We start from the raw sequence: 12,486 nt of genomic DNA, 5'->3' as shown, positions 1-12,486 counted from the left end.
AAGTGACACAATCTCCACCGGACAGCGAACACTTATAAGCACATTTACATAAGACCGGTCCACAAACCTGTATTACCCTATAACTGCACAGCATACAGTGCTTCCAATACAGCCAGGGATTCTGGATAATGACATGCAATTGAGCTCTCATAGTGGGTCACTTTTTGCTTCTCTTCATTTTAGCCTGGATCCCTTTAAGCTTTTTCCTGCTAGTTTTACACAGCCTTGACAGGAGAGCCTGGGTTACAGAGGAGTTATCACTTAATTGTATCACTAGTGCTGTTTAATATGGAGTTGATGCGTTTTTTTTGTGTATGCATAGGAGATAAATATCGCTAGGCTCCTCATTTATGAATAGACAATTCATAATGAATACTATGATAATTCTAAAATATATTGCATAAAACATATTGCAGCAATCTTATTTTTTTTTTAATAACGCCAAATTTTAACGCAACCATATTCACTTTGAATGAATCTAGCCCTAAGACTCATCACAACAGATTACATAATGATTGTTTCAACTCTCCAAAACATTTTGTTACGGTGAAAACATTACATGATGATATACATTTAAGCAAATATTTAAAGTTGCTGAAATGATACTTAAAATCTTTTATTATGTTTTTTAATGACCCTACCAAACACGCCACAGTCATTAGTTAACTTTGGACCCAAGAGATGACTGCCCCTAAACTCCCTAACACAAATAGAAGCAAACAAGAAAAACAGATTTAAGTGAAAAAGGGTTATGGAAAAACAATTTGAAGCCGTGTCAAATGCACAAATATGAAACTTGTTGAAAAAAAGCACCCCTCCACCTCAAAGACAATAAAACACATTTTGCCTGAACCATCTCCTGTAAATCCCTATCTTTTAAATAGGGAGACACCTAGTTCAGCAGATATTTAACATTGCTGTACTGGTATTTCGAAGACTAAGCATGTTGACCGTCATTGCCAGCGGTTCATGCAATGTCTGCTAGAATATATATATTTTATACAGTGTGCATTTGTGATTGCCGCTTAAAAGTTTCTTACATTTAAAGCAGATCTATGAGTCAGAGATCTTTCTGCTATCTCCAACATCTTCCATTTATTTTTTTTAATGGTCTAAGACCCAGAACATGACACAATCTGTTGTTGCAACCCAACTTTTTTTTCTCCATACAATGCTTACTGCTCACTGAAGCAGGTTGGAAAATTACTAGATCTCTTGATGCCAACAGACTTATCTGTACAAAGGCCTCTTTATAGTTTTGTGTTGGTCCCAATAAGTGGAGATTTTGTTTTTTTTTACATAGTAGATGAGGTTGAAAAAAGACATATGCCCATCAACTTCAACGTATGCTAAATTTAGACGACAGATACTTTATCCTATATCCGTACTTACAGTATATTGATCCAGAGAAAGGCAAACAAAAACCCCCCAGGGACATATCATCCAATGATATCTCATAAGGGGGAAAAGAAATTCCTTCCTGACTCTAAGACTCTAAGAATTGGCAATCAGATTACTCCCTGGATAACATACTTTCCATTACTTATTTGGTATATCCCTGTATACCTGTCCTTTCTAAAAAGATGACCAGATCTATTGTATCTGCCATCACAGTCTCCATGGGTAATGAATTCCATATGTTAACTGCCCTTACTGTAAAGAACCCTTTCCTTTGTTGCTGTTAAAATTTCCAACCTTAAGGGATGACCCTTTACCTTTTCAGTGCTAGAGGTACAGCGGCACCAGAGTGCCACTGGCCCCCCTGCAATGCCAAAATTGGGAGCCGATCAGAACCCAAACACAAGTAACAGAAGTGGAGAGGAGCTCCATCCATCCGAGTGGTCAGCCCAGTCACTCCCCACTCACTTAAAAATACGCATTTGCAGATTACATACTCTATCAGGGGCCATAACGTATGGCTAGATGAATAGGACACTAAAAGGGTTAATATTTTTGGAAGTTGTGTACAGTATAAGAAACATGCTCTTTAAAACCCATTGTAATTATTTTAATGCATTTCAAGATGAAAATGCTGTTATTTGTTTCATTGCAATTTTCCCATAATATTTAAACCTACCAACACATTTTTATTTTATGATTTTGTACTTGGGATTTTGGTGTTGAAGAAAGACATCGAGACCCAGATTACCATTCATTGCTATTGAGAACATTATTGAATTCCTTTGGAGACCCCTTGGCTCTTAGTATGTGTCTAAGGAACTAGTATACCTTTTGCTAAAATTAAACATTGTAGTTCCACTGCTCCTTGGTATCCCTTGAGCATTGTTCTTAAACCATTCAATACAAATAGAGCGTTACTATGGAAATTAGTGACAGTCTGAGTTCAACAGAGTTCACTGGCTTTTCGTTATAAGCAGTGCTTCCCCCCCCTTACAAATAAAGGCGAGGGAACTGACGTTAGGATGGGACATTTATTCACATTTAAATATTGTTTAGACTCAATTATTTACAAAAATAATAACAATTGCATTCTAATTGTTCTATGAAACATATAAAAATTAGTCACAATAATGATAATAACTTAAGTCCATTTATGCTTACAAATGCGTGCTGGAGATCATCATTTTATGTTCTATTAGGCATTTTTTTTTCTTCACTTAAATCTCCTGTGAAGGAGACCCTAATTTACATGTTGCACATGCTTGATTGGTATTATTAAAACAAACATAATGTAACTAAATACAGGCATTTATGGTATATAAGGTAAGATTCACTAAACGCTGATGTGGATTATTGCACTCCGATTAAGGTCCATGGCAGTTAACACCAGATCAGGGTGCAGTACCCCACCCGACCGCAACACTTGGTGAATCCCGCCAATAGAAAGAAAGTGTCTTTGAAGCAGCAAAAGAGTTTGCATTTTTGATTTTAATAGATGCAGCAGTTGTTTAGCTTTAAGGCAATATAATTACCTAATCTGTCAATCGATCTGTTCTCCCGTGATCGATCAGCAAATATCCTGCTGACCCGGGTTCACAATATGGCCACCTATTCCAAAGAGGAAATGCTGTGCCTTTGTAAATGGTTGCTATAGCAACTCAAGAAAGCTTAATACATTAAAACCTCTTTAAAGGGACAAACTTGGGGGGAAGGGGGGTGGAGAGAGAGGAAGAATAAAAAATGCATTTTGTTTTATCTAATACAACACAACTGCTGTATTTAAACATTACAAAGGCCATGAAGTGTGTGTCTGGGGGGGAATGCAGTAAGTATCTAATATTATGCAACTGACTTATTTAAAAAGAAAAACACACCTAAGATTTTGAATGTATTGCTGATTTAACGTCTGATCCTTCAAAATGCAGAGGTCATTTACTAAAGCATGATATATTCGATGTAACTGGCCTTTCACTTGATCGCACAATTGCAGAGCTCACTCAGTACTGCTTCAGCGCAACATTCCCACTACCACTTTGAAGATTGCAGTGTTAATGTAGAACGAGTGACCTGAGCATATTTTTTACTTTAGTTACATCACTTTGTGAAGCGCAATGTACACTAATACATACTTTGGGGGCTATGGATAAAGCATCGCTTTGGGATTGTGACGTAAAATAGAAGCACGGAAGAATAACAAGTTAGTACGTCTAGTACGTCTAGAAAAGGGGAGCTAAATGTTCGAATGGGGAAAAATGGCAGGTCAACATATCCCAGTGATTGGCGGCTGCCCTTACAAAACCCGTACTTTTTTCCGCCAGTTTTTTTATCTGTGCTTACTGAGGATGTTTAAGGGTCGCTTCTAGCATGGTATTGTTGCCCTGGAGAGCGGTCTGTGAAAACCAAAGCGTTGATCATATAAGAAAGTCTTATTTTGTTTTTTTGTAACGCCCTGCAAGTGCCCAGTCTCTGTATCTCGCTGTCTCTCTCTGTCTGTCTCTCTGTCTCTCTGTCTCTCTGTCTCTCTGTCTCTCTGTCTCTCTGTCTCTCTGTCTCTCTGTCTCTCTGTCTCTCTGTACCGGTCCAAAAAATTACCTGGTAACGGGTACTCAGGGGAAAAAACATTACCCCGCTGGGTAGGTCGGAACTACCTGCAGCCGGCGGTGGAGGGTGAGGAAGACGACAGCGACATTCTGGTGGCGGTGGGAGAACAGGAACATGTGAACAGGAGCAGAGTGGCACTAGAGGACAGCGGGGAGGCGTGCGCCCTTGCTGTCTAACCCGGAAGTCTTCAGACTTCCGATATCTGCCGCTGCAGCAGGCAGACCGCGGGGCGCGCTCATTGCTGGCTGTCCTCTAGTGCCACTCTGCTCCTGCTGGACAATATAAGAGAAATGCTGCACACCTCAAAAAGAAAAATGATACACTTACCGGTGCTCCAGTGTTTGCACGAAAGCCTGCAATCAGTCCTGAACAGATGAACAAAGGAACATAGGGCACAACGGGTTTAGCAAATCAAACTCATTTATTGAGCCAACACGACGTTTCGACCATAATGGTCTTTATCAAGTGACAATGGCATAAGTACATTCCCTTGTAACAACATATAAATAGTGCCCCAAACCCCCACAATGCAACCTGTTCAATTAGTGCTGATGGAATTCATGTGCTGATTCATTCCTTCTAGCCAATGTCCAGTCTGTATCTCTTGTTAGATAACCCCAACAGCTGTTAGCAATCCTCGTGGAGTTTACATTCTCATCATTTCTGTGTATCCTGGCATCCATCTTGCTGACGTCATCAATCCGGGTCCTTAGCAGTTGGAACGCTTGCGTTTCAGGTTCGCGCATGTGCGGTAGTTATCCGCTCGATCCTCTTCACCCTTCTATAATTTTGGAACGCAAAAAGCGCAGACTACTTGTGAGTCATTGCGCACGCGTGAGCCAGTCTCCCTGCGGTCCTGCAGGCATAAGGGGGGTTAGTTTATCTTCCATTTTCATCCTGCTGACGTCATCAGTCCGGGTCCTTAACAGTTGGAACGCATCCGGATGTCTCATCTGGTGCGTTGCAAGTTCGCGCATGTGCAGTAGTTGTCCGATCGATCCTCTTCCCCTTCTGTGATTTTGGGACGCAAAAAGCGCAGACCCGTTGTAAGTCATTGCGCACGCGTAAGCCAGTCTCCCTGCGGTCCTGCAGGCATAAGGGGGGTAGTTGATCTTCTGTTTTCATCCATTCACATCCATCTTTATCTGTCATGCAGTGGGGGAGGATATCTTCGTCATCAGAAGTCCAAGATGTGAAAAGAAGGAAAAAAAGGGGGGGGGGGAGTTCTGAATCAGCATAACACTTTTTGAACAAGATGTATGATATACAATCTTACTGTGAAAAGTGATTAACAATAAATAAGCTAAAAAAGGTTGGTCTTTGTCAAGTCTTTTCAAAAACATAACCCACAAGGTGTATTCACATGACCATTTATTAATATAACTGCAGCAGGCAATGGCAGCAACCTATGGAGAAAAAAGGGTTTTATCTCTCCTCAAGAAGTTTCTCCCTTTTTTCTCCATAGGTTGCTGCCATTGCCTGCTGCAGTTATATTAATAAATGGTCATGTGAATACACCTTGTGGGTTATGTTTTTGAAAAGACTTGACAAAGACCAACCTTTTTTAGCTTATTTATTGTTAATCACTTTTCACAGTAAGATTGTATATCATACATCTTGTTCAAAAAGTGTTATGCTGATTCAGAACTCCCCCCCCCCCCTTTTTTCCCCTTCTTTTCACATCTTGGACTTCTGATGACGAAGATATCCTCCCCCACTGCATGACAGATAAAGATGGATGTGAATGGATGAAAACAGAAGATCAACTACCCCCTTATGCCTGCAGGACCGCAGGGAGACTGGCTTACGCGTGCGCAATGACTTACAACGGGTCTGCGCTTTTTGCGTCCCAAAATCACAGAAGGGGAAGAGGATCGATCTGACAACTACTGCACATGCGCGAACTTGCAACGCACCAGATGAGACATCCGGATGCGTTCCAACTGTTAAGGACCCGGACTGATGACGTCAGCAGGATGAAAATGGAAGATAAACTAACCCCCCTTATGCCTGCAGGACCGCAGGGAGACTGGCTCACGCGTGCGCAATGGCTCACAAGTAGTCTGCGCTTTTTGCGTTCCAAAATTATAGAAGGGTGAAGAGGATCGAGCGGATAACTACCGCACATGCGCGAACCTGAAACGCAAGCGTTCCAACGGCTAAGGACCCGGAATGATGACGTCAGCAAGATGGATGCCAGGATACACAGAAATGATGAGAATGTAAACTCCACGAGGATTGCTAACAGCTGTTGGGGTTATCTAACAAGAGATACAGACTGGACATTGGCTAGAAGGAATGAATCAGCACATGAATTCCATCAGCACTAATTGAACAGGTTGCATTGTGGGGGTTTGGGGCACTATTTATATGTTGTTACAAGGGAATGTACTTATGCCATTGTCACTTGATAAAGACCATTATGGTCGAAACGTCGTGTTGGCTCAATAAATGAGTTTGATTTGCTAAACCCGTTGTGCCCTATGTTCCTTTGTTCACTCTGCTCCTGCTTACATGTTCCTGTGCTCCCACCACCACCGGGATGTCGCTGTCATCTTCCACATCGCCACCAGGATGTCACTGTTGTCCTCCACACTCTCTGCTGCAGGTAAGTCTCTTCTGCTGCACCGGGATTTAGCGCCCTGGTCCGGGTCTCACATGCACTAACCTTGACCCCTTGCAGACACTTACCAGTACACCCTCCTACTGTCTCTGTAAGTTTTCCCTACTTACCACTTAGATTGTAAGTTTTTCGGGGCAGGGACTGCTTTTCCTAATGTGTTATGTCTCAAGCTCTTATTCCCATTGTGTTATAATATTATGTTACGTGTTACTGCTGTAAAGTGTATTGTACCTGGATGCTGCTATATAAATAAAGGTGTTTGTGTGTGTGATTTTTTTCCAGAAAAAGTACTCCGACATTTAGCTGGGCCTGCACATATATATAAACTAAATAGTATACTGTACATCACCCAACATGCAGATTCAGTAAAGTACTGTATACAGCACACTCAGGGATAGTTTCTAAGACGTTTGGCTGTGACCAAAGCAACGGATATGGTCTGCCACCACCACAACTCGCTGCCAGGCAGGTAGCAGCTTGACATTTCGCTATGCGCGCTTCGACCCCGATGCCATCTTTAAATCTCAATGTCCTGCCCTCCGACGTGCTATCTTTAAATGTCCTGTGGTGGACATTTAAAGGTGTTGCGTTGGCTGCGTGGGACATTGACGCAGGTGGTGGGTGCATGGGAGTCTTTAATGATGACAGCCGCACCGGACTTTAAAGAAGGTGGCCGCACGAGACATTCAGATTTAAAGAAGGCGTCTGGGTCATTGCGCACATGGCGAAATGTCAGGCGGCAAACTGCAGTTCGTGGCCAAAAGTCCCATTCCACTCTGGGATATGGTGCAAATAGGTAGACCGTATTGGTGTCCACAAAGGCCAAAGTTTTGTTCCCTTAAGTTGGGTGCGCAAACTTCTTATGCTGCGCCCCCCCTGCCTGCTCGATTGAGCCCCCCCTACCTTCAACAAAGCATCAAATGACGCTGTAGAGTAATGTGACATCACGTCACGTGACCTGCGGCGTCAGTTGACGGCACGTCTCCATGGTAACGGACGTCATTTGATGCTGCGTTGCCATAGAGACGCGTGGACAAGAAGCTGGTGAGTACATTTACAGAGGCCCCGCGCCCCCCGCAATAAATTCTTGCGCCCCCCAGTTTGCGCACCGCTGCCTTAAGTGACTGTCTATTACCACACAACTGTATATATACATATGTGTATATTTAAAGTAGGTCTGTGTGTATACATGTACAATACATGTGTTTATTTACATGCAAGGCTAGTAACCAGCCTCATACTGATGAGACCCAAAAGGTTGAAAAGTTGTCTGTGAGTAGTGTTACTGGCTATGCACATCTTTAACTCAGGCTGTGCTGAAAATCGGTGTAATACGGCATGTATGAACTTATAGGGAGTCCATGTTAAAATGCACAAGAAGCAAAAAGTGACACACTTTGTGCTCATTTGCAAGTCATTACTCAGAATCCCTGGCTGCAGTGGAAGCATTGCATGCCCAAACAGATAATGGGGCAAGGCAGGGTTGTGGATCTGTCAGCCATGTGAATGTGCTCATAAGTGGTATTTTTATTTGCTTTACATACAGTACTTATACATACACACACACGCTCCTTATATATATATATATATATATATATATATATATATATATATATATATATATATATATGTGTAGTGTGTGTTTGTATATATATATATATATATATATATATATATATATATAAATGTACAAATCTATACGACCCTACTTGAAAAGAGGGTGTACTTTATTTTTCACACAACTGTACAGTACATTGTGCCAAACTTACTGAGCAGTGCTACTCATTTAGATATTTTAAGGAGTTTTTTTTTTTCCCTGGAACTGGAATGTCTTGAGGGGTAGCACAATATTATAAAATATTTTTTTTAAAACGCTTATTGTCTTGTGATGGCTTACAGCTAGAAATTTGCTTCAGACACACTTGGGCATACACAAGTAGAATTTTTTGTGTTTAAAAAGCAAAGAGAACCAGCGGCAGCGTGTTTATGGGACTAACGTCGGCAAATCGTTGCGACTTGTCATGCCCTCAATATCTGGGCACAGTCAGACAGACCAATAGTGATAACAACAAAACCACAATCTAAAAAGGTATACTTTTGAAAGATTCAATTTACTTTTGGAATGATTTAGCGGTGAATTACATTTATTTGTCAGATAGTTGAATTAAACAAAATGGAGAGCTAAGCGGGAAATCCGGGAGAGGAGAAACTTAGAGATGAAAATTACACTAATAATTCTAAACTAACATGCCATTTAGATGCATTTACCCCTGTAATTCAACAATCACATTCCGTATTACTGGAAGCTCAAATGCTGTATGACCCAACTCGCTGTCAATGTGTTTTTCCTATATATATGGCAAATGAAGTAGCATTTAAATTAATTTAACAGTCTCTGAAAATGTGATATTAACTGAGCGTGGTGGGTCTGCTCTTGTACAGTATTTTGCATGGAAGAGGATCATTTATACATTTGTAAGTCTTGTGCACAAACATTCTGTTTGGTATTCTGTTCAATCTCTACTACATGCAGGTAGAAATTGGAGTAGCAGTAGGCGAGTAGACTGCATGAATTTTCAGGAACGTCGCAGAAATTCAGGGACCGTTGGAAACTACCATATGCAGTCTATTAACCTTGATACCCTCTCAACTGCTGACTATTTGAGAAACACTACCTTAGGGGATTAATGTATGCTATAAAAGTAACACTCAGTGGTGTGAGTAACAAATGTTGCATGCTGTAACTGTAACGCAGTGGGATAGGATGGAAAACAAATGTTACTGCTTGTGCTTAAATCATTTACCACTCTGCAATGCATGAATTTTTTTTATATATATATTGTGCAGGGACCCTTCACGTAGGTGATGAAATCCGAGAAATAAATGGAATCAGTGTAGCAAACCAGACAGTGGAACAGCTTCAAAAGATGCTGGTAAGTTGACATTGCTTGTGATGTCATGTAATGTCTGTGCCTCTCTTCCTCGCCCCCCCACCCCCCGTGTGTGTGTGTGTGTGTGTGTGTGTGTGTGTGTGTGTATATATATACTGTATGTGTATATAATATGTGCACTCACAGTATGCATATGTATAAACATGTCTCTCTCTCTCTCTCTCTCTCTCTCTCTCTCTCTCTCTCTCTCTCTCTCTCTCTCTCTCTCTCTCTCTCTCTCTCTCTCTCTCTCTCTCTCTCTCTCTCTCTCTCTCTCTCTCTCTCTCTCTATATATATATATATATATATACATATATATATATACATATATACATGTGTGTGTGTGTTATGCTTTAAAGCTGTGTGAACAGTGTTGCATTTGCTTATATGGGCTCCATGTGAAGGGATATTCCAGGGAAAAGGTGACACATTGTGTGCTCATTTGCATGTAATTTCCCAGAATCCCTTGCTGCAGTGGAAGCGATGTATGCTAGGTGATAATGGTTGAAAGGCAGGGTTGTCGACCTGTCTTAGACATGTGAATGTGCTCACAAGTAATATTCTTTATTGGCTATATATATATATACACCTAGCATACAGCGCTTCCACTGCAGCAAGGGATTCTGGGAAATTACATGCAAACGTACACACAATGTGTCACCTTTTCCCTGGAATATCCATTCACATGGAGCCCATATAAGCAAATGCAACAACACTGTTCACACAGCTTTAAAGCATAACACACACACACACACATATGTGTGTGTGTATATATATATATATATATATATATATATATATATACAAATACAACTGTATGCTCATCTGCATGTCTTAGGCAGGTCTGCAACCCCGCCTTTCCCCATTATCACCCAGCATACAGCACTTCCACTGCAGCAAGGGATTCTGGGAAATGACATGCAAATGAGCACACAGTGTCACTTTTTGCCTCAAAAACCATTTTTAACATGGTTCCCTATAGGCTTAAGCTTGCTGCATGGTCACAGCTTTGAGCACAGCCAGTGCTGTGCTCAAAGCTGTGACCATGCAGCAAGCTTAAGCCTATAGGGAACCATGTTAAAAATGGTTTTTGAGGCAAAAAGTGACACTGTGTGCTCATTTGCATGTCATTTCCCAGAATCCCTTGCTGCAGTGGAAGTGCTGTATGCTGGGTGATAATGGGGAAAGGCGGGGTTGCAGACCTGCCTAAGACATGCAGATGAGCATACAGTTGTATTTGCATATTTGCTTTCCTGTGGAGGGTTTTTGTCACTTTTTTTACTCACCATAACTTAACTCAGTATTATGGTATAGCCTATCCCATAGCCTCTTTGCATACCCAGTTAAAATCAACCCCACACTGATGAGACCCATCAAGGTCGAAACAGCTGTCTGTGGGAGGTTTTCTGGGTATGCACCTTAACCCTGGCTGTGCTCAAAGCTGTGACCATGCAGCAAGCTTAAGCCTATAGGGAACCATGTTAAAAATGTTTTTTGAGGCAAAAAGTGACACTGTGTGCTCATTTGCATGTCATTTCCCAGAATCACTTGCTGCAGTGGAAGTGCTGTATGCTGGGTGATAATGGGGAAAGGCGGGGTTGCAGACCTGCCTAAGACATGCAGATGAGCATACAGTTGTATTTGCATATTTGCTTTCCTGTGGAGGGTTTTTGTCACTTTTTTTACTCACCATAACTTAACTCAGTATTATGGTATAGCCTATCCCATAGCCTCTTTGCATACTCAGTTAAAATCAACCCCACACTGATGAGACCCATCAAGGTCGAAACAGCTGTCTGTGGGGGTTTTTCTGGGTATGCACCTTAACCCTGGCTGTGCTCAAAGCTGTGACCATGCAGCAAGCTTAAGCCTATAGGGAACCATGTTAAAAATGGTTTTTGAGGCAAAAAGTGACACTGTGTGCTCATTTGCATGTCATTTCCCAGAATCCTTTGCTGCAGTGGAAGTGCTGTATGCTGGGTGATAATGGGGAAAGGCGGGGTTGCAGACCTGCCTAAGACATGCAGATGAGCATACAGTTGTATTTGCATATTTGCTTTCCTGTGGAGGGTTTTTGTCACTTTTTTTTACTCACCATAACTTAACTCAGGTCCTTGTTCTAAGAATGAACACTTTTTATTTTATTTTTAATAAAAGGGACTTTTCCTTGGAGGATTTAATTTATTTACTTTGCTTTAATTTCAGAGAGAAATGAGGGGAAGTATCACTTTCAAGATTGTGCCAAGTTACCGTACTCAGTCTTCATCCTGTGAGGTAATCAGATTGACTAAGGTTGCTTATTCTGTACTTGTCCTGAAGCTAACCACCTGCTGATGGCTGACTGTTACTTGCTTTTTGGGAAGTTGTTTCTGCCTGTGCTAGTAGATCATGCACACCAATTTTACAACAAAGATAACGGAACAGAGAGTAGGTCCCACTCACCACCTTGACCCGAACAATGCTATCTATGTCTTTAGCATGAGCAACTTTTATATAAATATTTCAACCTGGCATTTGCACAATGTTATTGTCCATTTCATGCCACTATTATGACGACAATATATGTATATGTGTTTCAAAGTCATTATTATTTTTTCTTAATAGGGACATTTTTAAAAGTCAAATAAGCAAAGAATTTGCCACAAACCAAAGCTTTTGTGGAAAACTGTTTACGGGACAGCTGCCTTAAGGGCCATTTTTCAGTTTGCGGTCTAGTTTATTTCACTGTTGCCTTGCAAAATGTACAAATTTATATGAATTCTCCATGGGCATTTTCTACTGTAAATGTTATATTAGTATTTGTACTCCGTGGTGCAGTAAATGCTGGAAAATGTGGAAATTTCTTCTGAACATTGCTTTGAAGAAGCATGGTTTTCCTCCCTGAGCATTTACATTGGCATAAGAGCGATGAATTACATCATTCTTTCCAG

At 41.2% G+C, this 12,486-nt stretch overlaps 1 protein-coding gene across 12 annotated transcripts in view; it reads left to right on the top strand.

Annotated features, from left to right (window-relative positions):
* The window catches only part of CASK (calcium/calmodulin dependent serine protein kinase), a 569,868-nt gene that overhangs the window by 492,091 nt on the left and 65,291 nt on the right, over nt 1-12,486 (top strand). For all 12 annotated transcript variants that reach the window (XM_075589720.1, XM_075589721.1, XM_075589718.1 and 9 more), the window contains 2 exons: nt 9,473-9,558; nt 11,762-11,830. In XM_075589720.1, coding sequence (XP_075445835.1) covers nt 9,473-9,558; nt 11,762-11,830 — 155 coding nt within the window. The remainder of the gene's footprint in view (nt 1-9,472; nt 9,559-11,761; nt 11,831-12,486) is intronic.

The sequence above is a fragment of the Ascaphus truei genome, chromosome 3 (assembly GCF_040206685.1).
Source record: "Ascaphus truei isolate aAscTru1 chromosome 3, aAscTru1.hap1, whole genome shotgun sequence".
Taxonomy (NCBI): domain Eukaryota; kingdom Metazoa; phylum Chordata; class Amphibia; order Anura; family Ascaphidae; genus Ascaphus; species Ascaphus truei.
This window is presented reverse-complemented; position numbering and strand designations above follow the sequence as displayed.